Source organism: Astatotilapia calliptera, chromosome 18, assembly GCF_964374335.1.
Source record: "Astatotilapia calliptera chromosome 18, fAstCal68.1, whole genome shotgun sequence".
In the NCBI taxonomy this organism is placed as follows: Eukaryota; Metazoa; Chordata; class Actinopteri; order Cichliformes; family Cichlidae; genus Astatotilapia; species Astatotilapia calliptera.
In genome coordinates this window covers 7,086,887-7,110,626 of record NC_137439.1, presented here as the reverse complement: position 1 = coordinate 7,110,626, position 23,740 = coordinate 7,086,887, and the positions used below count along the sequence as shown (strand labels likewise).

General features: G+C 39.6%; 2 protein-coding genes and 4 non-coding genes across 16 annotated transcripts in view; 4 read left to right on the top strand and 2 right to left on the bottom strand.

Annotated features, from left to right (window-relative positions):
- LOC113010761 (ATP-dependent 6-phosphofructokinase, platelet type-like) overlaps nucleotides 1-15,956 on the bottom strand; it is a 48,186-nt gene extending 32,230 nt beyond the window's left edge. For 4 of the 8 annotated variants that reach the window (XM_080293001.1, XM_080292999.1, XM_080293005.1 and 1 more), the window contains exons 1-10: nucleotides 15,737-15,955; nucleotides 10,028-10,101; nucleotides 8,367-8,444; nucleotides 7,607-7,796; nucleotides 7,338-7,503; nucleotides 7,105-7,149; nucleotides 6,505-6,613; nucleotides 4,948-5,043; nucleotides 3,277-3,369; nucleotides 3,042-3,167 (exon numbers count right to left, since the gene is read on the bottom strand). In XM_080293001.1, the coding sequence (XP_080149127.1) occupies nucleotides 3,042-3,167; nucleotides 3,277-3,369; nucleotides 4,948-5,043; nucleotides 6,505-6,613; nucleotides 7,105-7,149; nucleotides 7,338-7,503; nucleotides 7,607-7,796; nucleotides 8,367-8,444; nucleotides 10,028-10,101; nucleotides 15,737-15,845 (1,086 nt within the window). In that variant the 5' untranslated portion in view covers nucleotides 15,846-15,955. Of the gene's footprint in view, nucleotides 1-3,041; nucleotides 3,168-3,276; nucleotides 3,370-3,934; nucleotides 4,031-4,947; nucleotides 5,044-6,504; nucleotides 6,614-7,104; nucleotides 7,150-7,337; nucleotides 7,504-7,606; nucleotides 7,797-8,366; nucleotides 8,445-10,027; nucleotides 10,102-15,736 lie in introns of all 8 variants that reach the window. The other 4 variants (XM_080293000.1, XM_080293006.1, XM_080293004.1 and 1 more) reach the window with 2 other exon arrangements.
- trnar-ucu (transfer RNA arginine (anticodon UCU)) lies at nucleotides 315-406 on the top strand. Its single transcript is given in 2 exon segments — nucleotides 315-351; nucleotides 371-406. It is a non-coding gene; the product is annotated as a tRNA-Arg (tRNA).
- On the top strand, nucleotides 1,345-1,436 carry trnar-ucu (transfer RNA arginine (anticodon UCU)). The gene is given in 2 exon segments: nucleotides 1,345-1,381; nucleotides 1,401-1,436. It is a non-coding gene; the product is annotated as a tRNA-Arg (tRNA).
- On the top strand, nucleotides 1,861-1,952 carry trnar-ucu (transfer RNA arginine (anticodon UCU)). Its single transcript is given in 2 exon segments — nucleotides 1,861-1,897; nucleotides 1,917-1,952. It is a non-coding gene; the product is annotated as a tRNA-Arg (tRNA).
- trnar-ucu (transfer RNA arginine (anticodon UCU)) lies at nucleotides 2,377-2,468 on the top strand. Its single transcript is given in 2 exon segments — nucleotides 2,377-2,413; nucleotides 2,433-2,468. It is a non-coding gene; the product is annotated as a tRNA-Arg (tRNA).
- A 7,553-nt stretch (nucleotides 15,957-23,509) lies between the features above and the next one.
- Nucleotides 23,510-23,740, bottom strand: part of LOC113009960 (nuclear receptor coactivator 2-like) — a 50,157-nt gene continuing 49,926 nt past the window's right edge. For all 4 annotated transcript variants that reach the window (XM_026148667.2, XM_026148671.2, XM_026148670.2 and 1 more), the window contains one exon: nucleotides 23,510-23,658. In XM_026148667.2, the coding sequence (XP_026004452.2) occupies nucleotides 23,647-23,658 (12 nt within the window). In that variant the 3' untranslated portion in view covers nucleotides 23,510-23,646. The remainder of the gene's footprint in view (nucleotides 23,659-23,740) is intronic.

The following is a 23,740-nucleotide window of genomic DNA, read 5'->3' as shown; positions in this document are numbered from 1 at the left end:
TCTGTTACTACCACCAGGAAATGAAAGCCTCAAGTTTACAAAGCACAGAATCCACACTACTTGTAGTAGCATATGGCTGTCATTTAAATACAGTTGACTTTGCTGTTGATGTAATTTTCTAGGTTTGCGTTCCACCAGAATCACTAACTCAAGAGGGTTTTTATTTCCCTTGAATTCTTTGCAAAGCAGAGAAGATTCAGGTTGCACACAAATGCGCATCTGCAGTAGGTACTCAGAATGGGGTTTCTAGGGACGTTCACATCACCTACGTGAATTCTACGCCACATTCTGGGTCATCAAGACCTGAATTTGTAGGCTCTGTGGCGCAATGGATAGCGCGTTGGACTTCTAGTGTATCCCATCAGAGGCAATTCAAAGGTTGTGGGTTCGAGTCCCACCAGAGTCGCTAATTTAAAGGGGAGAACTTTATTGAAGGTTCCTGCTACACAAAAATCTTAGTTTCTGACCAGCTCGATTGTAGTCATCTAAACAAAGTGCTTTGGTCAACTGAAAATCTGTTACTAGCACCAGGAAATGAAAGCCTCAAGTTTACAAAGCACAGAATCCACACTACTTGTAGTAGCATATGGCTGTCATTTAAATACAGTTGACTTTGCTGTTGATGTAATTTTCTAGGTTTGCGTTCCACCAGAATCACTAACTCAAGAGGGTTTTTATTTCCCTTGAATTCTTTGCAAAGCAGAGAAGATTCAGGTTGCACACAAATGCGCATCTGAACAGTAGGTACTCAGAATGGGGTTTCTAGGGACGTTCACATCACCTACGTGAAGTCTACGCCACATTCTGGGTCATCGAGGCCAGAATTTGTAGGCTCTGTGGCGCAATGGATAGCATGCTGGACTTCTAGTGGATCCTTTCAGACGCAATTCAAAGGTTGTGGGTTCAAGTCCCACCAGAGTTGCTAATTTAAAGGGGAGAACTTTATTGAAGGTTCCTGCTACACATAAATCTTAGTTTCTGACCAGCTCAATTGTAGTCATCCAAACAAAGTGCTTTGGTCAACTGAAAATCTGTTACTACCACCAGGAAATGAAAGCCTCAAGTTTACAAAGCACAGAATCCACACTACTTGTAGTAGCATATGGCTGTCATTTAAATACAGTTGACTTTGCTGTTGATGTAATTTTCTAGGTTTGCGTTCCACCAGAATCACTAACTCAAGAGGGTTTTTATTTCCCTTGAATTCTTTGCAAAGCAGAGAAGATTCAGGTTGCACACAAATGCGCATCTGCAGTAGGTACTCAGAATGGGGTTTCTAGGGACGTTCACATCACCTACGTGAATTCTACGCCACATTCTGGGTCATCAAGACCTGAATTTGTAGGCTCTGTGGCGCAATGGATAGCGCGTTGGACTTCTAGTGTATCCCATCAGAGGCAATTCAAAGGTTGTGGGTTCGAGTCCCACCAGAGTCCTTAATTTAAAGGGGAGAACTTTATTGAAGGTTCCTGCTACACAAAAATCTTAGTTTCTGACCAGCTCGATTGTAGTCATCTAAACAAAGTGCTTTGGTCAACTGAAAATCTGTTACTAGCACCAGGAAATGAAAGCCTCAAGTTTACAAAGCACAGAATCCACACTACTTGTAGTAGCATATGGCTGTCATTTAAATACAGTTGACTTTGCTGTTGATGTAATTTTCTAGGTTTGCGTTCCACCAGAATCACTAACTCAAGAGGGTTTTTATTTCCCTTGAATTCTTTGCAAAGCAGAGAAGATTCAGGTTGCACACAAATGCGCATCTGAACAGTAGGTACTCAGAATGGGGTTTCTAGGGACGTTCACATCACCTACGTGAAGTCTACGCCACATTCTGGGTCATCGAGGCCAGAATTTGTAGGCTCTGTGGCGCAATGGATAGCGTGCTGGACTTCTAGTGGATCCTTTCAGACGCAATTCAAAGGTTGTGGGTTCAAGTCCCACCAGAGTTGCTAATTTAAAGGGGAGAACTTTATTGAAGGTTCCTGCTACACATAAATCTTAGTTTCTGACCAGCTCAATTGTAGTCATCCAAACAAAGTGCTTTGGTCAACTGAAAATCTGTTACTACCACCAGGAAATGAAAGCCTCAAGTTTACAAAGCACAGAATCCACACTACTTGTAGTAGCATATGGCTGTCATTTAAATACAGTTGAGTTTGCTGTTGATGTAATTTTCTAGGTTTGCGTTCCACCAGAATCACTAACTCAAGAGGGTTTTTATTTCCCTTGAATTCTTTGCAAAGCAGAGAAGATTCAGGTTGCACACAATTGCGCATCTGAACAGTAGGTACTCAGAATGGACTTTCTAGGGACGTTCACATCACCTACGTGAATTCTACGCCACATTCTGGGTAATAAAGATCAGAAATAGTAGGCTCTGTGGCGCAATGGGTAGCGCGTTGGACTTCTAGTGGATCCCATCAGATGCAATTCAAAGGCTGTGGGTACAAGTCCCACCAGAGTCGGTAATTTAAAGGGGAGAACTTTGTTGAAGGTTCCTGCTACACAAAAATCTTAGTTTTTGACCAGCTTTATTGTAGTCATCCAAACAAAGTGCTTTGGTCAACTGAAAATGTGTTACTACCACCAGGAAATGAAACCCTCAAGTTTACTAAGCACAGAATCCACAGCACAGAACCTTGAACAAGGGGAAAACCTTGTTCAAGGTTCCTGCTACACCAAAATCTCAGTTTTTTTCCAGCATGAATTTAGTCATTCATTGGGCTTTGTGTATTGTACTTCTAGTGGTTCCCTTCAGATGCAATTCAAAAATTCAAGTTCCACCAGAGTCGCCTTTACACATAATTCTGTGTGACTCCTGCTACGAAAGAAGATTAGGACAAGTGAAAAGACCAATATAACTTGAGGCTTTTGTTGTATTTTTGTTTTCCAAAATTCATCTCTTTCTAAATTCTAGCCACATCTCTTCAACAAAACAGTTTCCTCTACTGGAAAGATTCTGATTCTGATGATTGACCTTTGACCTTTATTATAAAACCTAACAATCTCATATCTGTCTCTAAAACAAACATACTTACCATCTGAACACACTCCATAAGTGGCAGTCGAACAGCCTGGTTGCCAACCAGAGACACGACGCAGGCCGGGGTGTTTGCAGATGCCTCCAGTAATGCTAGCACTGCCTCCACACCCATGCGGCTTGCCTGCAAAGATTAAAGTTCATTCAGAGGGAAGTAATGAGCACAGAACTTTTTTTTTTTTTTGACTTTCACCAATCCATGATATGAGTCTTATTTATTGATTGCTATTTACCAGGATTCTGTCAAACGCTGAGGGTGTTCCACCTCTCTGCACATGGCCCAAGATAGTAACCCTGGTGTCAAAACCCAGGCGGCGCACTACCAGCTGGTTTTGAATAGTAAACATGAATTATTAGTTGGCATAAAGGGCTTAAAAATATATGCCATTCCAGTTAAATACAATATATCTATAAAAATATTTAGGATTTCACTTAAAAAAATTCCAAATTTCTGAAGACTGTGATCATATTTCTACTAAATATGTAGTGTCAATGTAATATTATATAAAGCAGGATTATATAGCATCTTAAAAATAAACAAGAACATTCGTAGGAACATGCAATAACAAGAAAAGACATGCCAAAAGAAAAAAATAAGAAGGAGAAATCATGCAAAACATCTCCTGTCATGTAATACACATGCAAAGTGAACAGGCATAAAGCAAAATACAGGGTGCAAAGAGAACCGTACAGCTCATCCATAAATGGTTCATAAATGGATATATGAACATTTGTGTAAAAAAGAACGAAATACAACAGCATACAGGACACGAAATGGTGTGTTCCCATGGTGAAGGAAACCAACATCCAAACCACGAAAGACAGTGGCCCATGCTTCTGAGGGAGAATTTGTGGCTCCGTGTATCGGCCAGGCTTCGTGACCGTACTTACATCCTTGATATAATCGGGGGTTATTGATTTGTTGTGGCGATCTATGGCACCCTCGGCTACAATAATAATGTTCAGCCTTTTCTTATCAGCACGATTCTAGAGGGATATAAACAAGCAAAGGCAGTTTAAAACATGAGAGAAAATGTTTTGCATTGCCAAAAGCTGGAACCAGTAACGTAGGATAAGTCTGAGCGCTAATTACTGAGAGACCTTTGCGTTTCCAAAGAGCACCAACAGGTTGCCCTTCATCAGCAGACATTTGCCACAATTTGGGAGAAGCTTCATATGTGAAGTTAACTGGTCATGAAAAGCAGTGTGCTGTAGAGATACATCAATAATTTACTTATACTATTGCTGTTAGCCAGCAGGGTTAGTTTAAAGTTGACTGCAGAACCTTCTTTTATTTACAGCTCAGTTTACATGCAGTGTTCACATATTTGGTCCTTTCTCATAAAACATTTCTAAAAGACAATTTTGAATTTGTTGAAAACTTTAAATTTAGGAATTTCTTTTTGTTTGGTAGGCTTTCTCTTTGCTCTTTGCTGTAATTTGGCTGAAATATACATTTAGTGCCATCAACAGTCAATCAGCTGCACTACAGGGTACACTTTATAACACCATATTTCCCTTTTATTTAAAAACTTTTTAAGACATCAGATCATTTTAAACTGTATTTATTCTTTTTAAACTGTATTGCTTTTTGCACTGCAGAGGCTGGTGAGAAACAGTATTTCGTTTCAGGCTGGGTAACACAATATGAAATGACAATAAACTTCTTGAGTTTTGAGTCATTCAATGTCAGTGTCTACTGAGCTAAAGAAACCATGACACCGAAACATGAATGTCTATAATATCACAATGAAACCTTTCCTATGTGTGTGGCATGTGGCAAATGTTTGGATTCAAAACAGAAAGGTTGCTCTGCTGTAGTTTTTCATTTTCATGTTTATATCCACCAGCTGGTCCAGCTTCTGGTTCCCCTCTGTGTCAGTCTGAAACACAGCTCTACTCACATCCTTTACAAAATCAGAGGTAATGTGTTGTCCTTGTCGGTCAGTTGCGCCTTCAGCAACTATGATAATGTTCAACCTGGAACCTCGAGATCGAATCTGGACAATAACAAGAATACTAACCATATGAGACTGACTGGAAAATAAAAAAAACAAAACAATGTTCTTCAGGTCTTCAAATGGTCTGTGATAAACATTAGAATAGTCTTGTGTTTATGTGGTGGCCACATTGGACTGGCAAAGAGTCAAGATGTAATCGAAAGCTCGTGGGGTTGACGGCCACAAGAGTCAGGCTCTACCATATAACTTTCTTAACTAACTGCCATTACAAAACCCAATTATTATTATTAAAGTGTGTGGAGAACCTTTGTTATAGACCAAGTGCTGCTACATCTTAGCTACTGGCCAGTGTGATTTTAGTCATCCCAGCACGAAGCATCTTGATCAACTGGGACTGTGTAACCACCAAACTGGTTAGTTATTCAGGTTCACTAAACACAGAATGAACTTTAATGGTAGCCTTTCATGTGTTGCCAGTTGGCAGTTGAGCTCTAATTCAAAGTTTGTAGGTCTTAATCCCATCAGAGGCTGCCATTCAAGGGCCTGTTTTTCTCCAATTCTTCTGCCATTTAGTTTTCAGTCATAACTGCTTTTATGGACTCTAATTTCCAGCTTGAAATTAAATTGAAGTTTACTTATAGGAAGGTTTAAGATTACAATCGAATGATTTGGAGATTCTGGGTTGAGTTTTGCAGGTTTGCTTAATGACCCAACAGCCAGCATTCAGCAGGCTTTGTGGCGCAATGGATAGAGCATTAGACTTCTAATGATTTTCTTCAGATGCAATTCAAAGCTTGTGGGTTCAAGTGCCAACAGAGTCACTTTATTACAGGGGAAAACTATAAAGATTCTCATTATACAAAAAATCTCAAAGGAAACATTAAACTTTCTACTTTAGATGCTTAAAATTAAATCCATGAAAAGGCAGCATGTGAGTCAAGCTGAAACGAGTAAAAATAGAAGCCCTTGTGGCACAACTAATAGTTAAACAGTTCAAATGTGAGTTCGATTTTATAGTGAACGTCGAATTTGAGGGACTCCTGCTTTACTGTGGATATCTGGGGAAGTTTAAAGATGTCTGCTTCCACACACAAGTCACAATTCTGTGGCAAAGACTGGATGAAAACTGGAGAATGGTCCCCTCAGAGCATTGTGAGAAACTGGTAAAATTCTGTGGGTGCTGATGTCCTGACGTACATCAAAGCAAGCACTTCTACACATTATACTAAGTTCTGACAGCTGTAACCTTCCAATATGTCATTTATAAGTTTCTTTATTGTGACAGGGATTACTGTTCTCACTTTTTACACTGTATTTTCAAGAAAATAAAGATTTTTGCTTAATTATTCTAACATATTTTCTGTCATGTAAATCTTTATTAGAAACTTGCTTAGCTAAATTACTTCTGTCCTCCTAGCCAAAGACAGAAAACTATCCACTCTAATTAAAACATAAGCTACTACAGTGAAAACAGTGTGTGTGTATGTGTGTGTTTGTCACCTCGGACAGTTTCTGACACATGTTGTCTTCCCATCCATCTTCAGGAGGCATTTCTGGGATAAAAACCCAGTCTGCTCCACATGCCAGGGCGCTGACCAGGGCCAGATATCTGCACACATACACAATTTATAAAATCATACATTTCAGCTCTCACTAAAGACAGTTCTTTTAGTCTCTTGCTACACTGAAATCTCACTAAAGCCAGAATGCACTCCACTAACTAACCTTATCAGTAGGCCTAAACAGCAGGCTCTGTGGCATAATGGACAGCCCATTGGACTTCCAGTCAACGTGCAATGCAATTCAAAGGTTGTGGGTTCGATTCCGAACAGAGTCGATTTTTCGCCTGTTGTCAATGCTATATTTTCTGGACCATGGTACATACAATGTATCTGCATAAAATACTACTTTGACATTTTAGCTGGAGTCTGACTCACTTGTCGGTATTTGAACATTCCACATTTATCATTCGACATTTTCAAAGTCTTAAATATGCTTTCTAAAGAATTTGATTACAAGCATATGATTTTGTGGCCACTAAGACTAAGTGGATGTCACGCAATATTATGTATATGTGTGTGTGGAATAAAAGATGCCTACCCGCAGTGTCTCCCCATGACCTCCAGGACAAACGTCCTCTGGTGGCTATAAAAAAACAAACAGAAATAATGTCAAAAACAAACAAAAAAAGAGCATTTATGCTGAAACTCAGTGGGTTGATCTAAATTTGTTCAGTAGAGGGGGAACGCCAACCTTTACCCTACACTGAAGCATGTAAAAAAAAAACACAGTTTATATCTTTTCTATTAAGACCTCTCTCAGAAATTGTTCACCTCTGGGCAGTGGTCATGATGGCGTCCACCACCTCAATGATCCGATGCAGGGCCGAGTCGGTGCCAATGGTCATGTCAGTGCCGCAGAAGTCATTGTCGATGGAGCCAACCATACCGACGATGTGGAGCTCGGAGTTTCTCTGGGTCGCTTCCTCATCGATCAAACCTAAACAAAAAACAAGGAGGGAGAAAGTTTCCCTTTAAACTTGTAAAAGCAGGGAAGCCTGGTGTTAAAGTTAAAAACAAAACCTCCTGTTGTGAGGAGTCACCTTGCTGCAGGAGCTCCTCCAACAGGCTGCTCCATTCCTCCCTGAACAGGTTGGCCCCAGTCAAGCTTCCGTCTCCACCAATCACACACAGGTTGGTGATGTCACGCTGCACAAGGTTGTGTGCAGCTTTCAGGCGGCCCTCATGGGTACGGAAATCTTTGCAGCGGGCACTCCCGATGACAGTTCCACCCTAAAGTAAACGAACATTACAATAACCTGTCATGATTTTCTTCATTTTTTAAATTTTTTAAAGATTCTTTTGGCTTCTTTTTAGGACATTGTGTCCTCTTAGACTGTATTTTTTCCAGTATCGCTGACCTACGAGATCTTTTATCCCCACTGTTCACTCATCAGTGAAAAGGTCTCCTTGAAATGGTAATGGTAAATGGCCTGCATTTGTATAGCGCTTTTCTAGTCCATAGGACCCCAAAGCGCTTTACACTACATTCAGTCATTCACCCATTCACACACACATTCACACACTGGCAATGGCAAGCTACTTCAGTATCATCAAGCTGCAAGCTAAAAGCATTATTGCCTGTGTCCCTTTGAGTAAAAGTCACTCATGTCCACTATGACAACACGTACCAGCATAAGTACTACAAAGGTTTTCTTACCAAACACTTTTAATGATGCTAAAATGTCTACAGTATTTACAACACACAGTATTTTTCTCAAAGCAGACTGAGTTTGTTTCACTGTTTACAGCCCATTAAGAAGAAATGTGCGGTGTGTGTGAGCTGAACACTGATCTGCTCACCACTTGCAGCATGCTGGAGACGCTTTCCCACTTCGCCTCTTTGATGTTGTCTCCACCGTCCACCATCCCCTGGTAACCCTGAGAAGAGCAATCAGTGTGACAGACATTCACCGGATTGTTGATAACTTGGCAAAAGCTGAAAAAAGTTTTCTTTTTTAACTGACAAATGAAGGACAGTGCTCGGTATTTTTAAATTGAACCAAAACTCAATAGGAACTTGAAGACAACCCTGTGGGTCAGGTTGAGCTTTTTTAGGGAACTGCTGTGTTGTGTTCAGGGATTAAAACTGCGAGGCGATGGTCCCAAACCAAAATAAAAGCACTGTGGCACTCAGCTGTTATTACTCACAGCCCAGTGGTTATTTGAAGCTGATGGGGACATGACAGTGTGGCAAGTGAAGGATGAAGCCTGCCCTTTGTAATCCAATTATATCTACACTGAGACCAGATCACGTCTGTCTGCCCCCGTCGTTCATGGCATCATGTCGAGTTAAAATTGCACATACTGTACATCCTCAGGCATTCAATATCGATGACTTTGAGAGACTCAGGAAAGAAGGAGTTACTACAGTTACTATCGCTATCAAATCATTATTTCCATCGGCAGCACGTTTAAGTTCAAATACTGTTACAGTAGGTGTGATCTGTGATAGAGCCCAAACAGTAGGCGGCACTTGTCAAAGTAAAATTCACATGAATGCCAGAGCTCAAGGTTTTCCAGTAGAAAATTTATGATCCAGTGGTTTTATGTTGGAGCTGGTCAGAGTACATACTGTATCCAAATCCATGCCATTGCTTCCAGTAGGTTAAAAACACAAAACGAGCCCATAGTGGGTTCAAATTTCCATGTGGACACAGTTTTAAGTGTCAATACACTCCACTTCAATCAAATGTTCACACACAGACACTCCAAGCGTTAGTGTGACAAGTGTGGAGGCCAAAAAGACAAAAACAAGGTCACTACCTGTAAAGGGATTAATGGGGAGATCTTAATGACTGAAAAACAAAGGCTTAACGACCAGAGCCATAAACAATGACTGTAGTCAGTGTGGCTGATTTAAGGTAATCTTTTCAAAATAGCACCTAAACAGCATGAAGTGAGGTGAGAAATGCTTAAATCTGTTGGAACAGAACAGCTTTCACAGAACAGCTTAAGGAGACAAAAATGAAGTGGTGGGCTGCCAACACTGTGCAGTTTTTGATATTTATGTGTACAGAGGTTTTTGCAGCTACACTTGGGTGAATTTGAGTGAACAAAATATAATTTGTTTTGCAACAACAGGCAGTAACAGCACAATGACTTGTCTGTGGCATGTTTGCGTTTCTCTTCATGAAACCTGATTTGACACAATGTGGTGAATTTACACCAAAGATTACATCTATGCAACCCTGTAGATGCGATGCATTTAACCCCAATAGAAAAATAAAACAATGAAATTCACATTTTCAGTTTTGAGACTTTGCAGCCACCTGAATGACTCCTTAAGGTCAAATTCAGTTACAAAAGCAGAGCAACATGCAGTCTTGAGTCCTGCTGGCTGTATCACAGACAATCACAGCTCGATAAAAAAGACTCGTCAGTTCTAATTTAGTTCACCGTGTGATGTGACAGACACTGCAGACTCTCCTGGGGCTATGTCTAAAGCCTGAGTCATGCCTCACCTCATGGATGAAGTAGACCTTTGCTCCCACATAGATGCCCATCCGCACGGCAGCCCGGACAGCCGCATTCATACCTGGAAATAGAGAAAAAAAGAGTTTGGGGTTGATACAGAAACAAACAGTGTTTCTCACATATCATGTTTGACAGGTTGGGAAATTAACCATGTCCGTCTGCGGTAAACTGCGAGCCTACCCAGGTTCTTTTTCATGCTGACAAATTGGTCTTAAAGATATTTTTGGTGTCAGCTAATGAAGAACCGCCATGTTTATTAAAACTGCAGCGCAGCGACTAGCAGCAGTTTGACCTTTTCAGAGGATGTGGGAGACACAGAAACTGGAGGTAGAAAGTAGTTAATGTCGGTCTTATTCTAAGGTGCTTTTGACATTTAAGAAATTAGATCTGTCAGTGAACTAAATAAACGATGTTTCCATAAATGTGATTGTATAAGCAGCAGCACAAACAGGGCGTGGCAGAAAGCTAGACAGACCAGCAGATAACAGGAGCGGTAAACGCCATCGAAAAAACAGGGAGACAGGGAGAGGAGACTGCAAGTGAGAATCCCTCTGAGGATTTTGTGTCAAAACATAGAAGGGTCTGAAAGAGCACTTAGTGAAATTAGAGACAGAACAAAACATAAACCTTGAGCTAAGTCTGGTGTCACAGTGAAGGTGCAGTTTTACATCACCGAAGACTCCCATAAAAGCACGATGACGAGAAATATCTGATGTGTAAAAACGCTGAGAGAAGGAATAAAGGTGGTATTGATGTTACTTTGATTCTGTGTCGCAACCTGCATACAGAATAAGAGCTGTAATAAAACTTTAATGATCCTAACGCTAGGTGTAATAAGAGAACCTGAAAAAAAGAAACAAGCTCTACGTATCAGCCTGGGCTGAAAATAACAAATCCATCTTCCACTGTTTCATCTTTGAATTTTGACTTATCAGTGAACTGATTATTTACCAAATTAAAGGTAAGATAAGCTAAGATAGACTTTATTTGTCTCAGAAATGGGTAATTTACAATTATCTTATCTTATCTTAATAATAAACAGTTTTAAGTTATTCTGAAAAAGACATCCAATCAACAAGACGCTGAATCAGCTGACTCTTGGCTTTTTATGCCATTAACACGTGAAGTGGCTGAATCATTATCGTAATAATTGCTATTGATTATTTCTTCTTTCCATCAGCTAATCAATCAATCTAATAGGGTCAGTGCATAGCAATTAATAAAGAGCACAGAGAACATAGATGACTGGTAAAAAAAGAAAAGGTCACTTTAAAAATTCAAAATAGGGATAAAGAATTAATTAGCCATTTATGGAAAAGCATTGGAATGACGAGCATGTTAGATCTCAGTGAGCCCAGTTTGGTGAGGCATTGCATGCATCCCAGAATTTAGCCCAGCAAGCACAAGCTAGCACGCTCTGCCAACTTAACCACCTCGCCAAATTTCTTCCCACACCACATGGAGTAAACAACCCATCCCTTTTACTGGCCCTTGTCTGCAGAATGCGTATGGGATGGGTCTACTCCTTGGATGACTATGTCACGATTTTGGCATTACTACAAGAGCTCAATTCACTAAGCTTGGCAGAGCCAACGGGGCCATGGCAAAGGGCCAGAGCGAAACAACAAAGGCTTAGCTGGGGGAAACAAAGTTGAACATGAACTCTTCTGGAAAGGCATTGCAATCAGTCAAATGTGTGCAATCATACATTTTTTGCAGATAACTATAAGCAAAGTTTTCTGTTTACCTTGCAATGATTGCAACAGACAGAAATAATGGTTTAAGTGGCAGCCACTGCATGGGCAATCAGCTTTAGATAGAGAAGCACTGATGAACAGGCTGACATCAGCCTTGTTGACTGATATCAGGCTATTAGCAAATAAGATAACAGTGTCAGTGTCAGTGGCTAATATCGATCTCTCAAGTCACATCATTTTGTGTTTGATGAATGTTCAAATATAATTTGGTAAACAAAGCAAACTAATAAAATAAACGTATTAATAATGTATAAAAATACTGTATCTCAAAACTATCATATGCAGGAAGACTTTAACTGATCAAGCACACACATCCATACATATGCAATAGTACAATATGCAATAATACTAAGTGCAATAATCCTTTCTGTCATCGTTGTATTTTTACTCAGTTGTATATAGTATTTGTATTTATATTCTATTTTTATCTTATTGTATATTTATTTTATTTTATTCTACTGTATATAGTATTTTATTTTATTCTATTCTGTACAGTTGTGTACTGTATTTATTCTTATTGTATTCTAATTTTTGCCTCATAACTTTTGCACTGTCCACTTCCTGCTGTGACAAAACAAATTTCCCACGTGTGGGACTAATAAAGGTTATCTTATCTTATCTTATCTTATCTTAATTCAGACAAGGACTGTTTGTATTAATGAGGGGTTTTCAAGGGTTTCTTATGATCCAAATATTCATAAACTCACTTTTCTGTCAGTGGATGACTCAATAAATCAATAGCTGCCTGCAATTTTCTGATAAGAGACTAAAAATATCTCTTTTCTAATCTTTGTTTTTGTTTTCCTCACTTCTCTTATTTATGATCATTAACTACCTCTTTTATGTAAAATAATTAATTATCTTGCCCTTTACCAAAACTACTCCTGCTGACCTAGAGGAAGTAGCAACAGCATTATAAGGCAGGTGACATCTAAGACAAATGCACTACGGGGTGGGGGTTGGGTGGGGGAGTCACCGTGCTGTCAGCACTCGTTAGCAAACACTGAACAGGCTGAAACCACATCCAGGCCTCCATACTGTGTTTCTTTTTGTGTTGGAGCTAGTGTTGCTAATAGACCTGCAAAGTGCTGATTGGTCAGAGGGGACCTGGCAAATGAGTAAAATTGAGCTGAATTGTGTGATACTATAATTGAGTTTTACAAAATTAGAAAGAAAAAAATAATAAGGATTTCACAGACAGATAAGAGCGATCAGCGACCGTGAGTACATCTCATTTATCATCTCATGTATGTGTGTGTGAGTGTGTGTGTCGTGTCCCAGCTGAGCTCTTGGATTAAATCACAAATCATGAAATGCTGTTAGTATTTCCTCCCAGACTGCTGCAATGACTAAACATCTCCAGCTCAGTCTGGGCATGTATTCTCCGCAGCGGTCGGGAAATCTGCCTTGGCAAAAAATTGTCATTGCACATGAAGCACCGATGTTCCTGTGAGTTCAGAAAACTGTAAAGTTTGCTAAATGAAAGTCTGAAAAATAGCCTGAAATATTTCACAAAACTACCGATTGTTTCTGCTTTTAAGAAAGAGGGAATTTTTATTAAGTAACACTAAAAGAGGCCTATCAGCCATATTTCTAGCTCTGTGTTTTTTTTTCTTAGTCTCTATTAGAAACGCTTTGCTTCAATTACAGTTTACATATTCTTTATATGGCTTAATCTGAACCTTGGTGAAGATCCTCAGTTCATCCACTGTCTGAAACACAGAAGGTTTGACTGGAAATAAGGAAAAGCATAAAGATCCTCTTTAATGATTCTTAAAACATTAGCATTACACTGTCTTACATTATAACAGTACCATGCAGTTACAGTTCATTTCTTTGGTTTGTATTTGTTTTGTATTTTTTAATTTTTAATGTCTGGGTAGTAAAAATATACACATTCAGAAGAAATGTTAAATGGAACCAGTGCTCATAGACATCAGAAACTTTGTCCACATGTGATTATTATATCACAACAAACCTAATTATTCTTGGTGACAATGGCAAGCGGGGAAAAAACCTCCTTAAAGACACTCGAGGCTGTTAAAGGCTTCCACTGCAGAGAGATTCTCCAGGAAAGGCATTCAAAAGCTAGTCCTGCTATCGTTTGACCCTGGTGAGTGGGACTGTGTGCGCATCATTTTCACGCCCCGGGAACAATGTCCAAGTGTAGTTATAATTAAATCTCAGCTGCTGCCAGGAGTATGCGCTCCTACACATAGTTCCTACAGAGGCTGGCTCTATTACATTCTACACAGGTGCTCATGTGCTGCCTTCTGCTGCAGAGACAACAGAGAAACGAAATATTCATCCACTCATAGAGGAGCCTATAGGCACCGTGTGTTATGTAACAGCCTGGCTCAAAGGCAACAATGGCTCTGCTGCTGCACTGCACGCATAGAGCCGATACTACACTCCAATATCGATATATAAGTCCAATAAATACACTCTAGTGCTGTTTCTGGAACATCACATGAATGAATGGTGACGCTATTAGACACATAAAAATACCAAAATCACTGTTTCACCTTTTTTTTTTTTAAAAAAATGTTCCACTTATATTAGGCTGTCGTCATAGAACCTAATTTTACGGATAAAATGACATCCACACACAGTAACAGTAACTTATTTACGTTTCCTTTGCACATTGCACATCACAGCACACCAGCTCGCCCTCACGTAGGCGACTCAACCCTTCGTGACTTCCGGATGACTACAGTGACTCAAGGACAAAGGAAGTCACTGCAGGTCTCTTTCAAAATTAAGGCCCTGCTGCGGAAAGGGGAGGGGAAACCCTTTACTGTGAAAGGTTACGCCGGAAGACGAGTAATTTAGTCTGGCTTCTTCACGGTGGTCCTCCTCACGACTCATCTTCAGTGACACAATACGTGTATTTCTGCTGAAACATGACCCTTTTTTTTAAATGAGGGGAAGTTGCAAAAATCATAGTTAATATAAAGAAATAAGATGACATTTAATGGCGTTGTCAACTTTTGCCTGAACCGATAAATTATAGGGATTTTAATGATAACAATAATAAGAATAAGAATAAGAATAAGAATTTCCATCACGAGCTGTGGACTTCATGCTTTTCCACCAAAAGCAGTGGCGAAACCTGACTGAGTGCACACCACAGTGTATAGCACTGTCAGCTTTGGGCTGCTGTTTACATCATACGTGTGCCATTGGACGCGCACAGGGACGCAGGACACAGGCAATCAATACAGGAACACAGTCCATATAGATTCTGCAGTGGTGCAGAATGCATGATAAGGAGAGCGACTCCCCACGTAAGAGGATTCAATTATTTAATTACCGCGAACACTTGTTGATTTCGTTGCAGCTTTCCAAACTGGCCCCCTCATCCCTGCTGCATATCTTTTTCCAGCAGGTCGTGATTACTACTACTATTTCATACCTCCTCAAGCGGTTATAAATAGTCTACTGCAGCATCCATGGAAAAATGTGTAAGACAAGGGTTTCAGAGCAGCTGTTGCGTAATAGTCGCTGTGATTTGCTTAATACCTTGTAAATAATGGGTATCAAGAAAAAATAAATATATACAAGGCAAATAAAATGCATTATTTATTTTTTCATGTAATTATGCACCTTGATTGACCACCACGCTTTTTGACAAGCTTGGAGGGGATACATCCATTGTCGGACAGGCCTCTAGCTAACATATTTCTCCAAATCTCCACAAAGAGGTAGGGAGTAAAATTAACCCTACAACCAGACTAGGGGAAGAACCGCTTATACTTAAAGTAGCCTAACTCTGGCAGTGCGTGCCACTACCACGTCAGCCTCAGTAAACACGTCTGATAGCATATTTTAAGAGAGGAGTTTATTCTCCTGGTGCTTTCTCGGCAGCACTTTTACGCGAAATTATCTATTTTCATTAGGGCAGGAGCGCCGTCCGATAATGGAACCTCACTAAGTTACCTTGGGCATCTCCGCCGCTGGTCAACACTGCGATGGATTTACCAGCGCCGGATAGATTCTCAAAGAATTTCCGGGTGTCCTGTCGCTTTGGTGCCGATGCGCCAGCCATCTCTGTCTCCTTGGCCCCCGTCACCTGTTAAATAAAAATGTTAGATTTACTCTTCTACAAGCAGCGACCAGTAATACTGTCAATAACCGTGACAGGGGAACTACTGGAGGACTGCAGTGGTTACCGCCCTCTTTCTCATCATACACACCCCCTCTGCAGAGGTCCTACATTTAGTGAGGTGAGTCACTGCATGGCGGTTTCGGTGGCGCAGTGGGGTCAAGTGTCAAGTTCTGGGGTCAAAACGAGGCCATTTGGCCTTTCAAAGAGCGAAACTGCCCCGAAGCCATTAATTGCTCAGCCCTTTCACTGAAATCCATCCAGCCTTCCTGTGTGGTGATGAGTCACAGTGAAAATGCGCAGGAAGTTAAGTTTTTCTACATCTAAATCATTATGACAAATTATTACTTTGTTACAGAAATTTGAAGGTTTTGTGCCTTTCGCTGATCTGCAGTTTATATAATGTTTACAGCTTGTACCTAAAAGAGTGGCCAGTGAGTCTGTCTTTATGATTCTCCTAATTCTTCATGCATGGAAGATGCTAAAAAAGATGCTGGACACAATCCTTTTGGTTCAAATTGACACGATAGCATCACACAGTTACTGCTGATTTATAGACACCCAAACAATGCTTATCTCTGTTCCAACACATCCCAAAGGCGCTCTATTGAATCTGGTCATGGGTACACTGTGAGTTGGACATGATCACCAACAATATTCTAGTAGGTTGTGTCATTTACAAAATGCTCAGTTGATACTAAGGGGCCAAAAGTGTGCCCCCCCCCCAACATATCATTACAACACCACCATTAATACAAGAATACAAGGCAGAAATAATCCATGCTTTCATGTTGTGAAAGTCAAATTGTGCTGTACCAAGCAAAAGCAGAAATCCTGATACATCAGACCAGGGAATGTTTTTTTCCCATTCATCTGTTGTTGGGTTGAGCCCACGTCGGGCTGTTGGAGGCCTTAAAAAGAGTGAAAATTGCCATGAAGCCATTAATTGCTCGACCCTTTCACTGAAATTCAACAACAAATATGTTTCATGAAAAACCTCAGATATAGTGTGTTTGTTTGTTGTAGCATCAGGACACACCCAACCATTTCATTGACTGACTTGTCTTAATATTACAACCTTTAAATAAATAACGAGTAACCCAGTGTTCCTCATTTCTCAAACTTATTTCCAGGATTCTCAAGCAACTTAAAGAAGTCCAGACGCTTTTCTTTCCAAGCTCCTTAGGGTGGCTGTAGCTCAGGTGGCAGAGCAAGTCAGCCACTAATCAGAAGGTCGGTGGTTCGATCCCAGGCTGCCTCCGGGCTGCATGTCAAATATCCTTGGGCAAGATACTAACCCCATGTTTGCCTACTGGTGGTGGTCAGAGGGCCCGGTGGCCCCTGTGTCCGGCAGCCTCGCCTCTGTCAGTGCGCCCCAGGGCAGCTGTGGCTACAATGTAGCTTGCCATCGCCTGTGTGTGAATGTGTGTGTGAATGGGTGAATGACTGAACGTAGTGTAAAGCGCTTTGGGGTCCTATGGACTAGAAAAGCGCTATACAAATGCAGGCCATTTACAACGAGTAACCCCTTTATAAATGCTTTTTTTTTTTGTGGCATTAACTGGGACGCTGTAACAACCCAACATAAATTATTGAACTTAAATTCTGCTCTTAAAAGCTCATTTCCACTTTACTGTCTGGGAGAAACAGCAGAGTGATGCATCGTCGCTTTTTTCCTCCCTTCTTTGGCGTTCGCGAGCCGCTCTTAGAAACCAAAGCCAAAGCCAGTCTGTCTGACTGACAGCTTGGTCCACCAATAGGAACCCAGATCACGTCCCATGGAAAATTCCAACCAATTATAGCCAGGAATATGCGCCTTCATTCGGGAAATAAGAGACTTTGAGCAATAATTCATAAATTCCTTTGTAATCCAAACACTAAAAACGTGGAGTATTACAAAAGCGTGAACATTTTACATAACGTAACACCAGCAGATTAGATTATTAGAAGAGAAAATATCTAACGGCAGCACCAGAGAATAAACAGTTACAAATCCTGTCGTTGCTTAATATTCTCATGTCATCCTATAGGAGCCGTGTTTTTTAAGGATCATTCCCTACATCATCATTTTGAATTTCAGACATTTGGAAATAACAAAAATATTTCTAATCCAATCATAAAAACGCTGCAGATAGAATTGGTGACCTTTCACGAATCCCATGACCTTGAGTAATCCTCTGTATGCTATAGGCTTTATCTACTCAAGCCCCACGTGACTTCTCACACTTGTTGCCAGCCACATTTCATAATATTAGATTCATGACAAAAACATTTATCTGAAGGTATGCTGGAGCAGTTTTCATATCTATACTGGTGGACAGAAGGCAGTGCCTGCTGCTGCCTGATTAGATTTGAAGGGCCACACAGAGTGCACCGGTCTCTGGACCAGTTCCAAGTTTCCCTGTGCAGAAAACAAAAGAGCCTTACGAAGGCAGGGTGTGTGTGCCGTTGTGACATTTTTGCTGTTCCTCACTTGTCCGAACTTAAATAGGGAACCACTCTGGATGCCACATGATTCTCGGATGTGTCACACAGTTGCACGGCCAAACTATTTCCTGTGTTACCCTCAGCATGTCAGATATACGAGAATAAACAAACTGCAAACTGAAACTAAAAACTGACACTTTAAAAGTAAATGTCAGTGAAATTTTAACAGTGTCTGATCATTGATTAGTGGGGTGTGCGGGGCTCGGGGGAAGGGGAATTTTCCCAGGATATTAACAGGTGAGGAGAAAGGTCTTTGGGCCATGGAAAGGGATCATAAGTCAGCACTATTTCAAGGCACTTCGGGTATCCATCAATCATGCAGAGGCTACGCACCACCCACATTTTAAAGCACATTTATCCCACATAACTTACATTTATTAACGTTTTGTTGTGGTGTTAAGGTTAAATATAAAGTATATAAAGACTGGGATTCCCTGGGACCGCACAAGTCACTTTATGGATGAAATTGAAACAAAGACACAGCTCAGTTCAGTAAAAATAATTTATTTACAGTGGCATGAATCATAAATTAACAAGCAGCATTGGCAAAAGCAACATTAGAGTCGACAGCTTGCATAAAAATGTGTGAACGTCCGGACTTCTACATAAGAAAATAATTAATGAACTGTATGCACTGGACTGTGTCACAGCTGAGATGTTAAATCACAGTAGAGAGGGTACTTCAAATAGCGATGAGAAAAATATTCTTCGACACATGCATTCTCCTTCTGTTTTGCTCTAATTTACCACTGCGTAGTTATCAGGATGTCAGACACATTTCATAAGTGGAAAGAAAGAACCCAAGAAAATCAGAGCAAGTAACTTCCTTAAATGACTCTTAGAGGGGAAGTGAGTCAATTTACTGACATTAGAGAAGAAAGGGGAGGCAAAAATGTGTTAGGGTTGACCCAGAAGCTTTACTCAGGGGTTATTTTACCAGTGACAGAGATTACTCTTCCACTGGTTCTTTTAAACATCCCCAAAACTTAAAACCCACAAGAAGTAAGACGTTTCTTGCATGACCAAGGTCGCGTAAGTACATTTAAAACACTTTGGCGCCACCTTCTGGTAGAATCACAAAATACATCCATAACAGACCAGTTGATCCTGTCTCAACCTTTTGAATCAAAATAAAAAGAAAGAAAAAAATATAATGGCCATAATTACAAAGAAGGTAAAATCACATCAAATATTAAACTATCTTAAATGAACAAAAAAAACCCTCAATTTAGTTAAATGGTAAAAAAAAAAAAAAGGATCTTAGATTTCTTATATTACCCTCATATATAAGAATAAGTTTATCCAAAAGGGAAATTCATATGTCTGACGTATGTCATCTGGTATATGACTGTTCTATTACAGAGGTTATCGATTCCTGTTCTGATTCCCAGGGTTTAAATTATGCTGGTGTCTCTTATTTACAGGTAAGGTGTCCTTTGGTGTCTGATGCATGACTTTATGTCATCAGGGCCACTGACCGGTCACTTCCAACATGTGAAGGGTGCGTTTTAACAGAAACCACAATCTTTTTTCTAAAGCTAACTGAAAAAATAACCAAACATAACTAAATAGTTTTTAGTGGCTAAATCCTATCTTTAGTGGCTATGTCTAAACCAGTGAATGAAAGCCAAATTTCAAAGACAAAACAAACAGCAGGGGAAAACAAGTCCTGACACAAACCCCGATCTGCAGGCTGACAAACATGCATTTTGTAAAATTGTACATTTTGTGCGTAAAGCTGAAACACAGGTGGTGCTATGTAAAACCCCCAAGATGGGAACTCTTCACACTGAGCCTCCACCCCAAATATTTCTCAAGCACAGAGAACTGAAAAGTGTCAGATCTTATAAAGCGGAAGTTAAAATTTGCCCAATTTCAGACTAAATCGTTCTCACACTACTGTTTGTGCTGAGACAATTTCAAAAACAATGACAGCTTTTTCTTTTTGGGGGGGAAGTTGAAGATAAAGTTGCTAAAAAGTAAGCTCGGTGTGAACAGATACTCATATGGAAACTTAACACTTCCGACAAATCATTCGAAATAATATCCAGTTCCACAAGTAGGTTTTTGTTTTGTTTTTTTAATATTGGCAAATATTGAACTTTGTCAGCTATGAAAGGCAGAAATGATGCCTTTCTTGAATAGAAACATGGCCCTGCATTAGAATTACTTCAGTAATTCTTGGGCCACAGTAGCTCAATGTGCTTAACTGGGCGTGCTAAAAATGTAAAAAACACTTAATACCCATTAAAACCAAAAACAATGTTAGTCAGGTTAGATACCAGTACAGTGCAACCATAAATAACCATTTTGTTCTGAGTGACAACCTGTGCAGGCTCACGTCACACGAGGAAATCAAACATTAGCAGTTACTGTAGGTGGTCGTTCATCCCTCAACGTGTGACATTCGGATACTCATGGCTTACAGTTCATCAACATTTTTGGGGCTAAAAAGTTAGGATGTGGAAACAAAGTGAGAAGCGCTACAGTGAAATTCATTTCAGTGTTACAGTGTGTATTTTCACATACTCTCAATCATATTGTCATTGTTAGAGTATCAGATCATATACAGACCAAGAAGTCTAGAAACACATGTTGCCAGTTACAGTCAGTTTTGTTCACAATTACAAGCTCACACGCACGAAACAGCACCTAAATGAACAGTACCTTGCAAAGTGATTGAATCAAAATGGAAAATAAAAGTCCAGTCTATAGAAATTTAGATTGAAAACATTATAACTTTGTGAAACGGACAAAGTAATTTAGCTCTAGTTCTTCATTTACGTAAGGATTTATCCTTGGCGCAAAAAATGTTTGCATTGTTTACCAATACATACAGTATGGAGACTTAAAGATGACAACTTTAACCACAGAAACCCAACACAAGAAACAGTTAAATTTGCCCTTCAGCACAACCCAAGATTCAGCTACACACCTGCAGTGCAAGACACATTCTGGCAGGCTACAAGGTCGCGATCTTGAAGGGTCATTTCAGAATGAGCTGCAGTAGCGTCGAGATTTTTTCTTTTTTTACTTTTACACATTTTTCTTTTCATTTAGAGGCAAAGCTGCATTAGAGGCAGAAATAAGCTCACTGGTTAAATCTCAGCGGGGAAAAGTATTTCTGACAAGAATGGTCTGAAAAAAGTAATGTGCTCAAAATAACAATAGCGTTATTTTCAATGCTAATGCTAACATTTAGCCACGTGACACCATTCTAATTTAAGATGTTATAACGCTAATACTGGCCAATTGGTTTTTTTTGTACCAAAACCCTTGTTAGTCCAGGAAAACAAAGTTACTGAAAACTAAGATCTTAAAGCTAGAAAAAGAAATTATTATTATTGCTACTTAAGTGGAAAGCTAAATAGGTTAGCTAGTTTGTCAAAATAGCTTCAGGATTCTAGCAATAGCTTGTGATTTTGTAGCTGGGAAAGCTAAAGGGCTAGCCTGCAAACAGGGCAGAAAAGTGAATAAACTTTCACTTTAAGTGCTTCTTTAGCTTCATCTACTGATGCTCATTTAACCAACAAAATATTTCTGCTCTCATTTTTTGTTGAACTAAACTCCGAGCTGCTGCTTTACAATACCACTTGGGGCAAAAAAGGATATTAAAAATCTATGTACACTATCTATACACATTCACTTTCATTCAAAAAGTCATTAAATGGGGAGACAGGTCCCCTGTAACTACAGCAGTTGAAATATATTAATTTTAAATCGACATCAACATGTACCATTTGAGAGAATTTTTTTATTCTTGATATTCTTGATTGTTTTCTTTTGTTTTTTGTCATAGAAAGAATCTCTAAATCTTCTTTAAAACTATAAATAACCATAAAATATCTTTCATAAACCTTCTCATTGTCATTTTCACTTAGGCTCCAAAACCGAACCATAAAAGATATAATCCAGAGGCTTCATTTATACTCATCATCCTGCCACTTATGTTTCAGTTTCACACACGCACACACAAGAAACTTAATCCATCATAGTTACCTCAGAGACTCATAAAAAACTCTGGTAATACACTGATCTGACCAGAGGACATTCAAACAGCAAACACTGTGTGTGTGACTGTGTTAACTTGGGCAACTTGGGACCAATAACCTCCACACAAATTTTAATTCAGCAAGTTGCAAATTACCTATTTTTTTAAATGGTGCTCTATGTAGCATTTTCATTATAGACAAGCTTCTTCTCTTTTTGGACATGTTTAGTACTTGCCCCCAATTTAAGGAAGTATAATAAAAAGTGAAAATTACAGCATGACTTTGCATTTTTTTAACTAAAGTGTCAAAATGTGCAAGGAATAAGTTTGTTGCTTGCTCTATCCAACTCCAGCTCAACAAAGCATGCTGAAAAATGCTAGAGGTGGAGAAGTTTACCTCGTTTCTTGATGGCAATTCAAATAATATCTCCTAATGAACCCTGAATGTGCTACCGGTGTCTGATTAAATACTATTACTGTTGAAACCCTCACAACATCCGTTTTAATTGTAGAGGAAATCCGGGGATATTTCAGGAAAACTGAATATCATAGGTATTGAAATCAATTTTAAGATGTAAAGGTTGTAGAAATACAACCTTTACGCCTGTTTACAGCTGTATGTGCTTTTCTTTCCCTCCTTGTAAATTTACGTCCCCCCAAAAACGCACACACACTCACATTTTCTCATTTCTAGATATAACCTCCTTATCCAAACTTCTTTTTAAACTATAAGAAAAACAAAGCTTGAAAACCTTTTTAAAAATGCTACACAGAACACCTTTCAGTACTTTTATTAACTATTTTTTAGAAAAATTCTGTTTTAAAAGTCCTCTTAAGTGTTTGATTACTGTGAATACAGTGTTTGATTTGACTACAGCTTACAGATACATACCACATGTTGATTAGCTGATATCAATCAAAGAATAAGTTACATTGAAAACCTAAAAACCACAAATAGCTGGGGGTTTTCAGGATTATCCTCATGTTGGGCATTTGCTGTCAGGATGGTTCAGATGGCAGTTTCCCTGTAATGTCAGACTTTTTCTTGCATAAAATGTTAAGCAATGACTAAACCCACTGTGAATGTAGTCCTGAAGTTTGCACATGTCTCGGTTGTCCTCATGCTATAGAGCCTCTGAGTTGCCTGGTGTGACAGAGGGGCAGTGTTCTCATCAAGTCCTTCATACGTCTCTGTGAGCTGAGCTGAATGGGTGTCAGTGTTTTTGCATGGATTCCCTCACTGCTCGTCTCAACTGCAGCCTGGGGTCAGCAAAAATTCTGTAGAAGACAGAAAATCATCAAGGTAATTTAAATTACAGTCACTCTGATAACAAAGAACTGAACTGAGTTTTCTGCACTC